The sequence below is a fragment of the Amia ocellicauda genome, chromosome 3 (assembly GCF_036373705.1).
Source record: "Amia ocellicauda isolate fAmiCal2 chromosome 3, fAmiCal2.hap1, whole genome shotgun sequence".
NCBI lineage: Eukaryota > Metazoa > Chordata > Actinopteri > Amiiformes > Amiidae > Amia > Amia ocellicauda.
In genome coordinates this window covers 48,733,228-48,752,956 of record NC_089852.1, presented here as the reverse complement: position 1 = coordinate 48,752,956, position 19,729 = coordinate 48,733,228, and the positions used below count along the sequence as shown (strand labels likewise).

The window sequence follows — 19,729 nt, the reverse complement described above, 5'->3', positions numbered from 1 at the left end:
AAGGTTTTGTCTTCTTGCCAAATTGTTATACCTTGAACTATGCTCAACTCACCTTACACCATGGGCAAATCAGACTCCCATCCCAGTTTTACAGAAGCTAAGGTATAGATTCCTAGATGAGAAAGTGTTAAATCAATTCAAAATAATCCACTCTCAAAAGTGCCAGGAGGCATAAAAAAGTATAGATTGTCTTCTTACTGATTAAGCACTTTTTAGCTAATTCAGAATTGACTGCATTAGGCAATTGATTGTTACTTGAGCATGCATACTGTACAATGGTCTTTGCTTCTTGACTAGACTGTGTAAAATATTCTTCTGCCAAACATGTATTACCTGACACAATTATTCCATACTGCCAGAGCCACTCAAGAATATTCATCTTAAATAGGATGGCCAGTCTGATAGTTGTATGCCTTAACCTAAGAAGTAAATGTTAAGGTTTGGTATAATAGGAATCCTAGCCTATTTGTTTGCCAGAGGCATTTCCCCCCCTATCCCATGGCGACTAGCCATCAAGTACTGGGTTTCTAATTTGCAATTGGCAGGTCAGCCTGTGTTTTGATTTAATCTGGGTCTCTGACAGAAGTCTAATATTCCCAGCTCTTTATGTTAATAATATCAAGAAAAACTGAATGTCAATTGTTGATATCCCACTTTACTGATTTAATGTGTGTTTATTGTTCCCACTGGCACACAGACACAGTTCAAAATGGATGAAAGTGTTACACCTGCAGCACTTATAACAATTCCAGAGCAGACATCCCAGAAGGACGCAAACATTGTTTAACTTCCAACTCAATTTTGTTTTGTTTGGCAGTTTTTTGAATATTCATTTTGTTTTGGTTCATTTGTCATGCATAAAATACACCTACATGCGGCTTTTCCAAAATGTCTGTTCTGGCCGATTTATTAAGACATTTTTCTCTTTTTCGGCTTAATTCTGCCATAGGGAACTATTAAGCCTTATTCTTTTTGTTAAGCATTTACAGGATTGCACAGAAAAAATGTGAATCTTGTGTAAAAACATTAACAAGTGCATGAAAAATGTCTTACTACACAACCTAAATGCCACCATATGTGGTACCTTTATTTTCCCCCAAACTTTGTTTTCCTAATCTTTTAGCGTAAGAGAAAGTGTCGAATTACAAGCTACATTGCAATGGATGAATGAAATCATCCATTGAAAGATTAGAAAAGGGCATCACACAATGCCTTCAGTGTGTTTTATTAATTGACATTTGGGACAATTGCATTGTGTACAACAATGCTTCCCAGTGCTGGACTGGACACTAAATGATGTGGATTGAAGCTTTTCTCCTTCATAAATCTGGGCTCACACCCAGTTTAGTGCAATGAGTGTAACGGCCTCAAGCTAGCCCAAAAGGAACATTATTTCAGGCTCCCCAACAGCTCATGAACAGTTTTGGCACAGTATTCGTTTTTCTGTTGGCCAGTTTTTAAAAGCACTGTTTTCACGTTTAAGGTATCTGTTAGCACTGAGCTTAGCTGCATCAAAATGCCATTGCTTCTTACTTCTTTTAACAAAAGTTACACTGCATACCAGATGAATGCTCATGACTAACGAAACTGACATAACCAAACTCTTCTACAGAAATTATAAGATGTAGGCAACTAATGTTTATAGACATCTGGCTGAAAGAAAGAAAGAAAGACAGAAAGAAAGAAAAGTCTTTACAGATTGTCTGGATGTCAGTCTAGAAAAAGCGAAGTACAAAGACGAAGAATGTGTACATAATGTCATAAAGCACATTATTCATAAAGAATATTTTAGACTGGACGGTTAATTTGCAATCACTGGAATTAAATGCACTTTGATCACATGTCAGCTGTTTTTTAGAATGATGAGCCTGTATAGGGGACCTTAAGAAGTCTTGTTGCCTGCATGAAAAAGAAAAAGAAAAAAAAGTGGTTTGAAAAACAGAAATGAATTATGAAGCATGGAGCAGACAGGAAACTTAACAGAGAACAATTATACTTTGGGACCCAGCTGCAGGGAATGAATGACTCTCAAAGGGCCAGTTGCCCTCATTTTCTGTGTTTCTGACTTTCACCATCGCTGCAGTGAAGCCGTTTCTCACCAGGAAGGACTGCTGCATAATACCTGTCAGGTAGCAGTGTGTTCTCTTGTTTTGTAAAGCTTAAAAGAGCAAGAACGCTTTGGGCTTTTTTCTTCTTTGCTGACCAGTAACCCAATATGAGAATGAGTGTTTATTATCTCTTTAATACAGTCATTTCAACAGTGTGAAAGGGATGCAGGAAAGCATATGTTCTATTGACACAGATTAGTTATTTATTTAGTTGCTTAGTTATTTCAAATACCCAAGCATGAAGGTAGGATAGCTCTGAAAATGTACCATTGCAGGATAAGTTTGCATGATTTGCATGACTATGCTACTTTGCTTTTCCATGATTTCTGTATGTTTCTTGGTGTACTGTTATATATCAGGGCTGGTAAGGTATGTACCATGGGGGTGCCTGTAGTTCTAACGCTAAGGATGAGGGGTATCGCAGTTTGTTGTTGGTTAAGCGCTTCTTGGTCAAACGTGTCATGCAGACTTCCACAGTAAATAAATGCACTCGTTGAGTTTATATTGTTTCTCCATGTCCGTTTTTATATTTAATTGTATTTGATCCCAAATAAAGAGAAGCTTCAAGATACAATAGTGTATAATGCATCTCCATGTTTTACCATGGTTTAAATGTGCTTTTACTAGACACTAAATCCTTATACAGTTAATCCAATAAGAGTATTGGCCATACAGCTGTAACAATATCAAGTAGGCTAGCTGATTTCTATCTATCTATCTATCTATCTATCTATCTATCTATCTATCTATCTATCTTCACCATGTATTTGACTGTATTTATGTCCTTTCCTATAAAGATTCACTAAAAACCTTAACAGTCTATGCCCATTTTTGATGGTGCTCACCTTATCACAGGACAGAGACACTTCAAGTCAAAAGACTGGAAGGCGTGTTAAACGGACGTGCCGTGGCAGCGTGCCTTCCTTCCCCGACACTACAGCAGTCCCAGTTCTGTGAACCCCACAGCCTGCAACACCCTTCTCCCCCCACCCCCCACCTCCGAAGCACCCCTGCTGTTTTTCCGATCTGCACCCGCTAGGAGCCCTGACGGATGTTCCTCCGTGGAAGCCGCAGTGTGATTCAGACAGACACAGTTCTTCTGAAGCGCTGCAACAGTCTGGCTTTCTCATCCCGCTTCTTCCCTTGAGAGCAGAGGCAGCAAGAGCAGCTGGGAACTCATTTGTGTCTTATCGCTGAGCAAAGCACAAAAAAAAGGAGAAAAAAGATCCCTGTGCTCTTTCATCTCAACACAGAGAAGGGCCAAGGCTCTGGCCACCACGACAAATATGTTTGTGTGACTGATATTTGGGGGACAAGGAGTAATTTATAAAAAGTGTGCAATTATCAGGGAACTACAAAACAAACCAACACAAGCAGAAAACCGGGAGGGTATGCAAGGATGATACGCCAAAGAAAATTGACTATGACGGCGACACTCTGCCAGGCATGCACTGGCCCCTAAGTAGTTTTTCAGGTATAAAAGGCTGCATAATTATATTTCTCCAGTAATCGCAGTGGGAGGACACATGGTAATAATGTCAAAACCTACACTCACAGAACATATTTCCAATATTGCAAAAATAAAAATTAGCAATGCGGCAAAAACTGCTGCCGAGACAAAGAAAACCAGGATGCTAATACACATCCTGAGAGAGGCGCACTTCCAAAGCTTGCAATGTTAAGATGATTAGTGGATAGACAGCTTTTATACCAATGGATACCATAGTCCTTAGCCGTATGTTGCTGGATTGTTTTGTATTTCTCTAAGGACACCTGCAAACTAGTTGATCAGCCACAATCTTTGTAATATAAACAAAATTCAGACATCAATTTCTACAGAGATCACTTTGACTGATGCTGTGACATTGCAGAGTCTCCACCACCTGCTTGGCTTTCATAAAACTCCTAGCCAACGACCGCATAGAAGTCATTTTCGAAGCGTTGATGTAAACTTTGTCCAGGATGTTTGTAGGCTTTTGGATGGCTCTGCCGTTCTACCGAAATGTTAACTTTACAGACTAACTCCCTGCTGCTACATTTACAGGCTTTCGCTGTCCAACACATTTAAATGATGACTGATTCATGTCAGAGATGATATTTTAGATGCCTGTTGAAAAAAAAAGAAAGAAAAAGAAAGAAGGGCACAGCAACTACAAAGACTTTCCCTGTTTGGTTGGGGAACTGGCAGGTTTTTTTTTTTTTGCGGTTGTTGTTTCTTCATTTTTAGAGGTCCCCACTGCTTCACAACTGCCACACTATTTCTCCTGCTGTAGTCCACCTCACTCTTCACAGTGAACAATGTCTTCTTTGTCTAATCCCCTTGAGAAGGAGTTACATTCTGTCCAATGTCCACATTTAGGTTTTTGCCACTCTAGTACAATTCCAGATCACTTTCCACAGCATACAGGACCTATATACTTTTTTTTTTTTTACGAGAAAACCAGTTTGCTGTGAATTACTCACTCTTGAGCGCTGGTTTTGGTTCTACCGAATACCATCTTGAATAAAACATGGTGTATGGTGATCAAATCATTTAATCAAAGATGTATTCATATGTAATGGGACATTTTATGAAGCTATGCATTCCACTGGTAAATCACTGCTTAAACCCCCTGTGATTCTTGAATATTGGACTTTTTCTTCCCATTCACAGAAAAGTGGAGTTTTGACTTCCTCTGCAACAGCTTTTTTCATCATAGTCTCTATAATATATTGGTAATGTAACACATACTTAACCAACCCTTAAGTAGTCCCTTTCGCTTATTACCACAAACTAATTTATAAAAGCAGTCCATACTTTTTCTCCTTCCCAACTTGTTTGCTTTGGAAACATATTTGACAGAATCCCAGAAACTGTTTTATGGAACTTATTGGACATTAAAGAAATCCATCCCTTTAAGCAGTTTCTGTTCTCTCTCTTTTTTCTTTCCTTAAATCTTTGGTTTTGCTATTATGAATGGACATTTCCCATTCTTTCTGCTGGCTGGCAACCGCTAATTGGGTGTACAATCTTCTTTTTCAGTCCTATGACCTAGTCAATTTTTGTATTTTATTTTTCACATTGCCAACTCATGGCGCCAACAGACGTCCCATTCGGTAAAGCTTCCTGCATGGTGAACCTTTTAGAATGCCCCTGAAGGTGGTTACTGTCGATTAATTGCTGTGACCCATCCTGTTAAGGTGGCAAGTGCTCTTTCATTTACCATGATGTAGCTTTTTTTTTAAATTCCTCTTAAAGATGACTTCAGTCTCTCACTTTGCTATGACCTGAGAACAGCAGGGCACACGTACGAAAGCAAGTACTTTATTGTCTGTGCAGTATTTGCCTGTAATAGGGTTTGCCTATTTTTATCTCAGACTATTCACAGCCAAAGGGGAGACATAGCTACGTGGCTGGTTAGCAGTGATCCTGTGCTAAGGGAAGTTGTTGGTCGGCTCAGGATTAGGTCAGGCTTCTGTTTATTTGTCTTTAAAAGAGGTCATAATCAGAGAGGGTATTTACAGGCTATTGACAAGTTCTGGGCGAGTTTGCATACAGGTCCACAAATGCACGTGCTAATCCGTCTGTTGGCATGTGCAATTTCTCATCTGCAACCCGTTGTGTTTGTCAGGGAAACCTGATTGGGTGGTTTTGCCTTAGGCTCTTTGAAACGCGCTTATTTGACTTTGCATTCCGATAAAACACAATTGCATGGAGGACTCCCCTCCATTTTCAGGGTCTTCTGGTTTCAAACGAAGAAGTGGATTGACGTGGATTGACTTTCAGGGATTTCCAGGCAGTTCTTCTCACTCTTAAGAAAAAAATGGTTCTATTTTTCTCTTTCTCCTTTTCGATAATGGACTGCTTACATTGTATTAGTATACGTGTTCAAGTTCAATGGAACGGGTCATGGTAGTTCATGCTTTTCTGCTCATAACACTTTTACTTTCCAGAGTAAACATCGCCAGGAATTCTTTTAAAGAGTTGTATGTGGCAGGAAGTTGACGGCAGGAATTCCCCCAAAGCATGCTGATGGGCCTGTTCTTGTCACCCCAACATTGATACCTGTCATTTTGGGGTTTATGTTTTTCATATGGTCGTGATCATGATATGCTGAACCATTTTTTATTGAAAATGGCATGAACCCATCTGAAAGAAGAGCTCTTTGTGGTGTTCTTCCCTTTCCAAATTGCATAGATATTTCTAGAGACAGCTGACCTTTTTCTAAGTGAAATGTATATTTTTGGAATACAAAATGTATTATGGAATTGATGTGTGACCTTCATATCTGTAGATTTCTTCAGCTTTTTTGTGAGGGGCCCAAACTCAGCAATAACACATTAAAAGGATAGCTCCCATCAAGCTACACTCTTGTCTGCAGATTAAACTGTAGCAGAACAGCTGGCTATTGACCTTGAATTATTATTATCTTTTCCCTTTGACTAAAATTTAAAAAAAAAATGAAACATTGAATTTGCAGTTAAAAAAAAAAGATGACTACTACAAAGAATGACTCTCACCTTACAAGAATATTTCATTTGGTTGCAATAGACGGCCTGATCCTCTCAGGAAGTGAGTGAGACCATAAATAAAAGATGAAGATTATAATCCAGTTACTTCAGCTTTCTAGGACCTACGACCATACATAAACTTTATTTATTTGTGTATTTTTTTATTTTATTTTTTGTAAAGTAATGAGAAGGAGCTGCTTGGAAGACATCACCCTACTTGAGCTATAATTTATAAAATGTATCCACAGTTCTCTCAAATTATCTTCCTTTAGGGCAGGTTTATAACCAAAATAATATATATATATATATATATATATATATATATATATATATATATATATATATATATATATAACCATTCTTCACAGATAATTCTGCCGGAAATTGTACTATATAGCTACTATTCTGTCTTTATGTTTGTGCTGGGCGTTTCTGGGTCCAAATGCCTTCGTTTCTTTCATGATCCTTAGTCTCAACACATCCACTTCAATAAATCCCCAAGGATTTCTTTACCAGAATGCTTTGTCAATCGTGGTAGGACTTTTTAGTAGGTTCATATTTTTGCGGTCGCTTGTTAATTAAGGCAGTATTTTAGAACGGTGAAATGCAGAGGCTCGGGTCAAGCACATACTGACACCCTTCGGTTCTCTTGTGTATTAACATTTTGAAGTATGAATGGCAATCCAAATACAATGCTGAATTTTGATCAGGCAGTGTGTTTTCGGTGGAAGTATGCCCTATATAGTTGCACATGGTGCTGTTCTCAACCACAATTTTTTTTTTGTAAAAGCTGCCACCTGTGTATTTAACCGACTCTACTGTACAGTGTTAAGGGATACAAACAGTGGCTATTGTGGAAAATCAGCTTTCACATGAAAAAAAGTCAGCTAATATGTCATGCTATAAATGGCCATGAAAGCCTCAGAAGTCATACTTTATAACGGTTTGGCAGAACTATGAAAATATGTCAACTGTTTATGCACTTAAATAGTGGGGTATGTTTTATACTTTGTCATTCTTATGGTAGAGTAACTGTGGATTTAAAATAAGGGAGGATGAAATCGAGACCACCATGCTCATTGTGTTTATAAAGGAAGTCAAATTGGGACCTCGTCAGCGCAGATGGAAGGGCTAAAAGGTCAGTGAATTAACCTTTAGGGCTACCTAGCCAACACTGAGTAAACAATATTGGACAAGATTTAAATTCTTCTAAAGCATTTTCTTCTGAGACTTTTTTTTCTCTCTCCAGTGACAGGGTTGGAATTTTATTGCAATTAAAGCACTCTAATCCATTTGGTGCCACAGCAGCCCTGCTAAATTGTTTTTGCGATCAACATGTATAGGTTTAGTGAATGTTCATAGTTTCTCTGCCCAAACGGAGGGAAAATGGTTACAAAAACAGCAGTTGTGTATGTCAGTTTTTTACACACATTTATTTATCATCTGCTTGAACACTACTTTGCTGTGTTTGCTGGGATATTATTTGTGAAATGTGCAGTCATTTTCCCATAATCCCAACGTGTATAATTTTTGAGTCAGACTTTACAAGTCAGCGGATCTTTGAAGGACTGCAAACCACCTTAATTTCAAGGTCCATGGTTTGAGGCCTGGCTGGTTGTTTGGCTTCAAATGATAAATGCTCTCATGCAATGCTGATCACTTTCCATTGAAAATCTTGCAGTCAACTGTTTCATGTGGGAGCTTTGAGGTGCCTTGACTATTGCAAACCACTGTATTCAATCTGCCTTTCCAGAGCTTACTTACTTGTTTTGATAGAAAGACAGAAATAACCATAGAATTGTCAACCCTGAAACAATTTTAGAATAGAAGCACTTTTCTTTTTATACTATAATGACACTGTACTGACAAAAGTAATAGGGCAAGCCAGGATTCCATAACCACCAGCAAATATTGTAATATTCTGGACAGCAGTGTCCTGCCAGCATGGAAGGAATTTGTTTTCTCCTGACAGGATAAAGCTATATCATTGTGATTCAAGGAGTAGATGGCCAAAATTTTGATTGTCTTCTCGGTCTGGCCAAAAGACAACAGAGTACAATTTCTGTTACTGTACTGCAAGAGGAAAGGCACACAATTCCTCCAACAGCCTGAAGTGCAAGGAAGGGCTGAGACACTATTAAATACATTTTGAACAGCTGTCTTCTGGCATTTGTTGGTTGCTCTAATCCTTTTGGTTATATAGTTGTGTTGTTTTTTGGGAATTTTATGACATTGGAGCAATCTTTTTAAAATAGGGTTATATACTTTTTCTTTTTGACTAGTTATGCAGTGCTTGAATCAGACAAAGCTCATGTATGATCATCATCTACCCTCATTATACCCCTGCTTCATTTAAATGTCATTTATAGCCACAAAGAAAGGGCTTTGGTCTTGCAGCCATGTTATTAGAGAGAATAGAGATTGTAGGTCTGTGTGTCTGGGAGTCAGAGGTACTTAGCTGACCTGATACTGTGTACAGCAATTGAGGTTTAGTTGAAATGGTTGTGAATTCAGTTGTGAATACTACATTGTACGGTAGCCACCTCTCCCTACCGGCCTATAGTCAGGTTTTCTTGGATCCAGCACTTTAAAAGCCCCACTTCTCAATCTTTACAGTTCTATCACAGGCCTATTTGGTGTCAAATTAAACCAGCAGTAAAGGAGGTGAGGCGACACTGAACTCAAGATGAACTTGCTAAAATTATTCTGCAGGCAAGCAAGGCCAGAATTGCACTTGGTAACACCTCCACACTCAATCAGATCTCTTTCAATTGAATCTACCCTATACCCTTTTTCTCTTTTTCTGTCAGATGAGGCCCAACTCAGTCTTTACTCCACTGTAACAGAATCCCAAACTCCCAATCAGTCATTACCACTATATAATACCCATTTTCATCTTGGTGTGTATCCCTTTATAGCCATTTTTGTGCATACGACTCCATAACACGAGCTAAACTCTACTCGAACCCAAATCACCATGATCAATACAATTGTAAATCTATTAGGACAATGCGAATAAACAAATAACAGTTTCCAATCATGTTGAAACATTTTCCACTTCTCTATATGGCCAAATAAAAAAATAAGTAGTTCTACAGGTATAAATCGCTTGTTTTAAATGACCAGTTTTTTTTTTGTTTTTTTTCATTCCCAGGTGCTAGGTTGTTTCTAGTACATTTGTAGGTTTCATATCATAAATATTTAATATATGCATTATCCGAGTGCCAAGGTTTTATGAAAGCTCTGTGCCCAGAAAAATAAACATTTCATGCCTTTTGGTGACTAAAATGGAAAGTGATTAGGACTTTGGTTTCTATTGAAAGGGATTGCATTCAGGACTTCTATGGCTGAGCTGTTACACGAGAGGAAATGTTTTTCTTCGAGTGTGGTTGGGGAGCATTAATTTACAAGTACTGCTAGACCCGAAGGAATCTTGCGCTTCCCCCCCTTTCTTTGCTTATCCAAGTTCTCATGGAAAAATTACTTTATCCGTGAAGCAAACCGCTGGTCAGAACTACCTTAACCTTCGTCTGCCTGTTACCACATGACAAATTCAACCCTTGCAACCCTTCCAACTTCTGCTACGCAAGGAGAGCTACATCTATAAATAATTTCACCTTCTCGGTACTACAAAAAAAGCCTTAATTCAATTTTTGGCCGCTGTTTTAAAAGTTAAAATTAATAGGAATTCCAAGTCCGTCACAGTCCAGTCTTTTTTTTATCAGTTGGAGTTGTAAGAGTTAAAATTGATATTTTTATTATTTTGAAGAAACCTACTATTATACAAGAGACCCAGAGGCTGTGGCAAGCCTGTACTAATAGGGATTCCTCTGTTGTGTTCGTCCCTGTTCCTTTTATATATGATTTTCCCTAACTGCCCAAAGAGATGTAAAAGATTTTTCCTGCTATTATAACAAAGAAAGAAAAGGGGTAATGAAAGCAAACATTAAACTGCCTACTATTCTTCATTGGTGGAACGGCATATTATAAAATTCAAGTCAGCATTAGCTTCATTTTGGCTTTCCCCTTCTTTTAAGGACAAACTGTGGCGTTCAATTTCCTGTTCTACCATCCCAGGAGCTAACTGGCCGTTCTGTCAGCTGCCATGACTTCTACTGTGAAAATTAAAGTGTTGTGTTGCCAGATCTCTGCTCTCAAGTCCTTTCTGTATCTGCCATCTGCTGTATGAGACAGTGCAAACCGGGCTCACGCGATAACCACAGTGTGTGCACAAAAGATTTATTATCATTCCCAAAATTCTGGCTTGTTGATATCTTGACACATGAGTTTAAATCTGTTTCTTTTCATTGCTTGGGGGGGGGGGGGGGGGGTTGCTGTTTTAATTACTTTCTGCATTCTTAAAATTGTCTGCCGCTTGTTTACTGAACATTTTTCTACTGCGCTGTAAGGGAAGCCATACTATTCTAATATGTTACATATTCTTAATTTACTTTGCTGGCAGTGTGCATTAGAGGCAGGTCAAGGTCACACGCACAACACGTATGCTATAGCAATGTCCTTGTGCAGTTCTTTGTTTTGAAATCCGCCAACACCTTTCCCGGAGTTGCGATTGCACATCCAAGAGTCTTTAACATGCAAAAGTGAATTCCTTCCCCCCCACTCACCTCACCTCAGAAAGAAAGGAGCCAACACTTGTAAACAATTAACTGGCCGAGTGTCCCGAGGCCTGTGCCTATTGGTTTACTTGCCTTCTCTCGCCTGGGAGCTGCAGTAATTGAGTTCACTTGCAGGCTGACGTCTGTAGATCTGGGGAGCCCTGGCTGTAACGCGCAGCAGCCCTGCAGCCTCATCACAGGGGAATAGTCCCTGCCATATAATGCATCAAAAACTATTTTTTCATCCTGCACTGTACTGTAGTGTACTGGGCTGTTCTGTGCCGGGCCGGGCTGGGCCATGTCACAGCCCCTGCGCAGACAGGAGTCACAGTCTCCCCTCTGGCAGGACGCCCACTCCTTTACAAGCTGCTCGTTCTGGGAAAGCCGGCCAACCTAGCCTCCCCTTTCGCAGAGCGTCTGCCTGCCAGAAGGGCCGGTTCGTTCTGTGTATTGGCACCCGTTCGCATACAAACAAAAAACGCGTTTTGAGTGGAATCAACAAGGGATCCTCGCGCTGGAGAGATTTGTTCATAGCATTTCAGTTTGACCCTCTTAGGAATAGACGTGGTGCAGTGAAACATCTTTAAATTAGTTAGCATTCCCGATGCGTTTTGAGAGGGAGAGTCCAACCTGTTTCATTTGGAGCATTTCAATGTCAAATAATTGGCAGTTGAGTGTTATATGTTATGCGTCCTTGGCATATTAGGCAGCTTTTCAACCTGATTACATATATCCTGCTGTTATATGAGTTAATCTATTTTGTTTTTCCAATATATATTTTCTAAACATCAGAACAGAAAAGCACAGATGATGGTATCTTTGATTTATTATTTTGTGGCCATTTATTATTATCAGACTTCCCTTGTGACAAAGGCACCTCCTATTTCCTGCAATAGGAAGAGGGCTCTGACAAAATTGACGAATTTGGGAAATATCACTTTCATTGTTTGTTATCAGATGTATTAAACTGCTTGCGTAAAATAACGCTGTTATTAAAATATTGATGATGTCTCCAATTTTACCTTTAAAAACGTTTACCATCCAGTCAGTGCATCAGAAAATAGTGACAAGTAACAAAGACTGCAGTCATTCTAAGCATTTGCATCTTCCAGCCATCCATTTTCCACTTCATCCAGTACAGTGTGCATTCACATCACAGGATGTTTAATACAAATATTGTATGTATTCACTAAAACAAATATTTTGGCTAGTTCCATTGCACAGTGATTAAAGTAAATTCATGAGTTATACTTGCCATCTCTGAAACAAAGTTTTTGTCACGTTGCCTAAATACTAGTTTTAACAAACATTAGCAACATTGTCAGCCCACAAAGGCTTAACAGTATGAATCCTGTAATCCTGTGTTTTCCATGAAAGGGAATTAAAGCCAGAGAGTTTGACTGTGTTTTCTTGTGTTCGGCACAGGTGACAGCGACAGACGCAGATGGTGGTTCTTTTGGCACCATTTCCTACTCACTCGGCTCTGGGATTGGCAGCGTCATGCCCACCAAGTTCACCATAGGGAAGGAGACTGGCCAGATCTGTACCAGCGTGGCCCTGGACAGAGACCAGGGTCCTGCCACCTATGACTTCACGGTCACTGCTGTTGATGGGGTGAGTTCAGGACATGTTCTGTTGCTTGCTACAATATTTGTCTTTTGATGATTGTATAGCCTTAGTGCAGATTATAAAGGGTTTTCAGTCAAAATGTCCTTCTGAAAATGTAATTAAATCTATTTTATTGCTTTAGTGAATCCTTTGGAGGTTTTTGTATTTTCTACATACATATATTTCCAAATAATGATACTTAAATTTTTCAAGAGTCTTATTTCCATAGTGGCCTTCACATTCCATGGAAGTGAGAGAAAAGACCACTTTATAGGCCTATACACACACACACACAAATATGATTTCTTCACAAGGAGGGGGAGAATAGCACTTTAAAATGTCTAAACAATGGATTTTTAGTTACAACAATATAAGCAGAGATAAATGTAGCTTTCTGGCCAAGATACAGTATTTGATAGGAACGTATGCTTTATTATGCCAAAAAACATTTAAGCAAAGGGTAAATGCTCACTAAAAATACAAGGAAATTGCTGCAATAATGGTAAAGCAATCATTGGAAGCAATACCTCAAAACCAGGACTGCCAGGCAGTAATATTTAATAAGTAAGAGAGCAGGTCCCCTTACCACCCCCACCTGCTTTTACAAATTGCCCCGAGGGCTGTTGGTATATATTCCAAATTAAAAGCCAATGAAACAAACAGTCCCGGATGTACAGTGACAACCATCATCAGTCATGACAGACTTCTCTTTGACTGCTCCCTGGGGAACTTTAATGTCCTTCCAGAATCTGCTTTCTGACTGAAAGGCTGCATATGGATTCTGTATAATCCTGCTGTGTGGCTGGGCCGATTTGTTGCATTTACTTGAATCATTAAAGGTTAATAAACCATCTTTGTCAGACTGTCTATGCTTTTGAGCCTTTTCTACCAAATGTCTCATAGGAGGTGTTTCCTGTCAATACATAGAATATAATGGCTTTGCTGATTTATTTGGTGGTAGTCACCTGACTGATGCCCGTGTTGATTTTATACTGTTGTAATCTCCTGAGATGGTTAAAGAAAGCCTTGAGATGTTTCTAAAATCAAAATGTTTTTCCTATGACTGTATTGATATTGCTGTGTACAGTGATGTAAGTTAACCTTGTGTATAATATGATATTTACATTTGAGCTTGTGTTGTACAAACTTAAAAATATGATCTATTGAATGTAAAGAATGTGATCTATATAATGTACATTTCTCCTTAGACAGATATTCGTTTTTTTCCACAGGAATAGAAAGAAAATTGAAAACACTGTTGAATCCTGTTAGAAATAGTCTCATTGTGTTCACAGGGTGGCCTCAACTCCATGGCCTATGTCAAAGTGTTCCTGGTTGACATAAACGACAACAGGCCGACTTTCTACCCAGTCAACTACGCCGTCAGCCTGAGTACACAGAGTGTGCCAGGGACCTCGGTTGCCCGGGTGACGGCCTACGACAACGATGAGGGCGAGAACGGACGAGTGACGTACCGCACTGTTCAAGGAGGCAACTCGCCCTATTTCACCCTCAACAAAGACACCGGTTTGTAGACATTAATGATCCATCTCTCTTTTTCTCCATCGGTCTGTTTGTCTGTATCCTCATATGCCCTTGTTACTAGCTGGCTATGCATTTATTCAACTGTCTATCTATTTGAGTATCTATCGACCCACCTACCTGCTTAGTTATCTAAATCTTACTTGTCTGTCAGTCCTTTGTCATTTTCTTCCTTTTGTCTTGCATTACTGTACATTTTGAACTTTTCAGTCTATTGCAATACGTGCAAGTTCCTCACCAAGTGTTCCTCACCAATCTCCTTCTCTAGGCGTTATCTCACTGTCTCGCTCTGTCCATGGGAAGGCCAACTCGGTGATCCAGATGGTAATCTCTGCACAGGACGGCGGGGGTCTCCTGGCTCCTGTCAACGCCCGGGTCAATATCAGTGTGGTGGCGGGCTCCGTGACGCCCCCTGTGTTCCAGCAGGCCCATTACTTCTTCACTGTGTCCGAGGACGTGTTGCGCGGGACTCAAGTGGGGGTGGTGCAAGCATTGAGCAGGAATGGTGAGTGTGGCCTTCTATATTGGTCCCTAGACTAGGGTTGTCCTTGGAGAATGGTCCAGTGGTCTGCATGCCATTCAAGCTTTCAATAACTTTATCGAAACACTTAGTGGCTGAACCAATCGAGAGACGTGATTTTTAGCTACTGGTTGAAGACTGCTGTAAGACCTAAAGGATTGGGGCCATACAATAGAAAGTCCGGAGACAATTCTACTAATCAATATATTTTATTTTACTTCATATATATATATATATATATATATATATATATCATATCATAAATATCACATAAAATAATTTGATTCGATCTGTTAAATAGGTCCTTGAAATAAATTAAATAAGACTAGGAGACTAGGTTATGTATAAGAAACATGGAGCCCGTTCTTAGAGAAATATGACAAAATCTGTAGGAATGCTTTACATACAGTGGTTACATATGTTTTTACACACCAGATGTACAAATACTCTGTGGAGGCACTCTATGTTTTATATACACCTCATTTAAGTCACATCAATAATACAAAAAATTCCACTGGCCCATTGTGATTTTGAAACATTATTTCAAGATTTTCCTTTCCTTGCCTTTAAATGTAGAAATACTTACTTGTCTCACTGCATAAAAAAACACATTTGTCTTTCATTTGTTATTAAGGAAAGCACTTCCACGGTCTGATGCACACATGGGCACATTGGGTGTCAGTCAGCACTTTGTTTTAGTTTATTTTGTACTGTGCTCATTTAACTACTACTAATATAATTGCATGTATATAATATATATATATAAAAAAGTTTTTATTTCTTAAATTTCTAAAATATTTACTCGATTCCAATGTAATATGTTAATCACCTAGATCAGTCTAGGGCAGCTTTCATCCACGTCTGTCACAGACACTCAGACCATGGGCCTGCAGCGCTGCATGGTTTCTTCATTAGTTGAAAAGACTGTTGTGCCATTAACCATATAATTTTGATCAAGTTAAATTCATGGCCGGATCTCTAAAGTAGATTGTGAAAGCAGAAGTTAACTGTTTCATTTTGTGAGTGAATTTTGCAAACTCAAGTCATCTCTTTATTTCAGGGGCTTCTAAAGATGTCTTTTACACCATCTCCTCTGGGGACCCAGATGGCTACTTCACTGTGGACTCGGAGACTGGTGCCCTGCGGACCAGCCTTCCCCTAGACCACGAAGCGCGGTCCTCCCTTGAGTTAGAGGTACAGGCTCGCAGTGGCATGCCCCCAGCCTTTGGGCAGACACGGGTCCGCATCACCATCGCTGATGTCAACGACAATGCGCCCACCTTCCTGCCTTCATCCTCCGAGTCTCTGCTTCTTGCTGAGGCCACCAAGATGGGCACGGTGGTGTACCGGGTGCGTGCAGAGGACCGTGATTCGGGTCCCAATGGGCAGCTAAGCTTCGACCTGGTGTCCTCCGTCGGGCAGCGTACCTTTGGCATAGAGCGCAGCAGTGGGGAGATCCGACTGATTGGAAGCCTATCCTATGAGACAACTCCACGCTATGACCTTCAAGTGACGGCCAAAGATAGTGGGGTTCCCCAGCAGAGTGCTACCTTCACGCTGGTGGTGCATGTGCAGGCAGAAAATGACCAAGGCCCTGTTTTCGACACCCTCACCTACCGCGTGGAGCTGAAGGAAGGAACCCCTCTCAACACGCACTTCCTCCAGGTGCGAGCTCTAAACCGGGAGGCTGCCAGCAGCCCCTCAGGCGGCACGGCCCCCTCCAGTCCTCTTGCCTACCACCTCCGGCCAGACGGGGACGCGGCTGGATTCGGCATCGCCCCTGACAGCGGTTGGCTGTTCGTGAAGAGCGCCCTGGACCGGGAGGCCAAGGACCTGTACCTGTTGACTGTCCTGGCTACCTCCGGGACCGGACAGCTGAAGAAAACTGGAAGCGCCACAGTCCGAGTGTCAGTCACAGATGAGAATGACAACTCCCCTCGTCTCACGCAGGAACGGGCCTTCCTGGCAGTGCGAGAGAACTTGCCTGCCAGGACTGGTTTTGGACGAGTGTCGGCCACTGATCGAGATGCAGGGTTGAACAGCCGGCTTACTTTCCGCCTCCTGCACCCCGACCGCAACTTCCAGATCAACTCCCAAACCGGTAAGCATACCACGTGCACAATTATGATACTTATTTCCATGGATTAGGTAATTTAATGTAATATCTATTTTTACACATCAAGTAATTTTCTTCTCCTGGTGAACCCCGAAATTGACAACTCTTTGATTTTAATTAAGAAATCACACACGTTCTTCAAATTGGTTACGATAGCCAAGCAGCCCTTTTCAGTTACATTTTCTGATGGGAATCCTTAAAAAAATATATTTCTGAGTGGTCCATCATCCACGCCTTCCTTCCTCTTGCTCTCTTGCAGGGGAGATCAGCACCCTGACGGCTCTGGATCGGGAGCACCAGTCCAGTTACCAGCTGGTAGTGCTGGTACAGGATAGCGGCACACCCCCTCGGAGCGCCACGGGCACGGTGCACATCACAGTACTGGACGAGAATGACAACGCCCCCTCCTTCACCCACGCACAGCCAGGGAGGGAGCTGCTTATGCAGGTGAGATGAAACCTGCTCTGTGGCTTCAGCAAGGCCAATTGAGATGAGCAGTATTGGTAAAGGGGGTGAAGTCTCATCTTTTGTTTTTGTTGGGAATTGTCCATTCACTAGTTGTTGCCTGTAATGAAGAAGCCAATGGAAAGCTATTGTCTTGTGCTGCTGTGGATAGTTTTATTTTTGCACTGGTTGATAGACTTGGTTTCATCCCACAGATGTTGGAAGGCAAGCCCTCTGGCTCTTTGCTGGGATCGGTGCAGGCTAAAGATCCAGACGAAGGGGAGAATGGCACCGTTTACTACTCGCTGTCAGGTGAGTGAGACTTTGTAGAGAAAAAACGTTCAGGGTGGTCCAGGTAAGAAACATCAGAGAAATTATGATTGTGTTTTGAGGAACAGTGTGGGAACTTTAAACATTTATCTCTGTTGTTTAATGTTTATAGAAAGCAAACCATTCCCATCAGCGCTTCACTGTGAGTTTCAAAACAAAAAGTGATGTTCATTCCGGTAGACAAATAAATGAGGAGGAGAAAGACTAACTGCTTTGTGTTTGTCTTTTGTCTGTGTTTACAATTGTTTTTGCTTTCTTGTGCTCCTCTAGGCCCCAGGGCAGAGCGCTTTTCTCTCAACCCCAACACGGGAGAGCTGCGGTCCTCTTCTCCTCTGAGTCGCACAGAGAGAGCAGAGTACACCTTTACCATGACAGCCACAGACCGGGGGCTACCTCCACAGAGCACCTCCGCCACCCTGCTTGTACAGGTGAGTCCAAGCTGTAGGGAACATAGACGACCAGAGCACCAGCAGAGAGCCATGTCAAGTTGTAAACTTCAGACTGGGTGAAAGCCAAACATATGAATTGAGTCCTTACATCCGTCACAATCACAAAAAAAGCAAGAAAGATTGAACGGGTGTCTGCCACAAATCAAACAATTTTACCAACCATGTGACTTTCTTTACGAGTGGATTCACTTGCTGCGAGTTCTCTACATAGATTTACTCTTTGCAGGCAACAAAATTGCCAGCTGAACTGGATAAAATCTAAATTTGACACATTACAAACACAGTACATGCTGCCTGGTTTTGATTGTCTAGAATGATGGTACCTCTGGGTCAATGTTTTGATGAAATATTGGCTATAGGTGATAGTATTATCATTAATTATTATTACATAGCCATTATTTAATGTCTTCATCTCTAGTCAAAACAGGGAAATCAAAAAATGTATTGGCAGAAATGAAATGTCAAGTGTAGGTGAGAAAAAAACGACATCCATTAATTGGTTTCAGTTATTGAAAGTATTAACAGTATATATGAAGCATAAAGTCTTCCAGAAATGTGCTGACAAGCCAAAACCCTTTCATTCATAGGTGTAGGCTAGATTGTTAATTGTTTAATTAACCAGTCAATGTCATATTCCTGTTTCTGTTACTAGGTCCCTCAATAGGTCAATAAGTCTTACAACAGACTCACATTACAGACTGGAAGATGTTTTCCAATAAAGCCTGATCTGAATATGATTACAAGAGGCAGCTTAGAATTACCTGAAGTTCTGGGAGAGATTTACATGAGAATGCCATGTGTTTAACAAGCATTGTGTGCTCAAAATGTAATACAGATTTCAAACAAAATAAATCATAATTGTATCAATGGACTTTACAATGTTATACTTAATCCATCTTCTTTTAATCCCTCCCACAGTGCAGCAATTTCAGCGTTTGTATTTGCCAACCATCACTTGGTTCACATAAAGATCAGCTTCTCACCAGAACTAGACTTGCTGTACACAAAGCCCTTCCTTTCGAATGGATTTATTTTTGTGAGGATTGTTAGGGAGTAAGCAGTTTATACTTCATTCTTTCTCGCCACATGACAGACCACAATTCGAAACAGCTACAATTAATACACTTTTGTACTTTTTGTTGAGTTCAAGACTTCAACCCAGTCATATGAAATCAGTGAAAAACCCAAAAAGTTCAGAAGTTCCAATGCAAGTCAGTTGATAAAAAATTTCCACCAGTACAAGACAAAACCCTGAACAAAGAACAAAAACTAGTTGCCTTAATACCCTCCCTGTCCTTCCTTTTCATAACAAAAATCAGAGCTAGACGCAACGAAAGCCTTGTTATTTATCTGCATTCAATCTGCTATGATAGACATCAAATGCACAGGTGTTCACTGGAAAACTGTACTGTTTGTAGTCTTATAAGCAATCAAGTCAACTATACAAAACAAAACACAAAACCTTTTTTTGTTTCCCTTTGGACTAGCTGACCACAGACTTGAAT

General features: G+C 40.4%; 1 protein-coding gene across 1 annotated transcript in view; it reads left to right on the top strand.

Annotated features, from left to right (window-relative positions):
• LOC136746930 (protocadherin-16) overlaps positions 1-19,729 on the top strand; it is a 126,628-nt gene that overhangs the window by 87,789 nt on the left and 19,110 nt on the right. Inside the window, exons 3-9 of the mRNA XM_066699817.1 lie at positions 12,641-12,829; positions 14,119-14,350; positions 14,634-14,870; positions 15,946-16,986; positions 17,261-17,448; positions 17,661-17,757; positions 18,046-18,203. Coding sequence (XP_066555914.1) covers positions 12,641-12,829; positions 14,119-14,350; positions 14,634-14,870; positions 15,946-16,986; positions 17,261-17,448; positions 17,661-17,757; positions 18,046-18,203 — 2,142 coding nt within the window. The remainder of the gene's footprint in view (positions 1-12,640; positions 12,830-14,118; positions 14,351-14,633; positions 14,871-15,945; positions 16,987-17,260; positions 17,449-17,660; positions 17,758-18,045; positions 18,204-19,729) is intronic.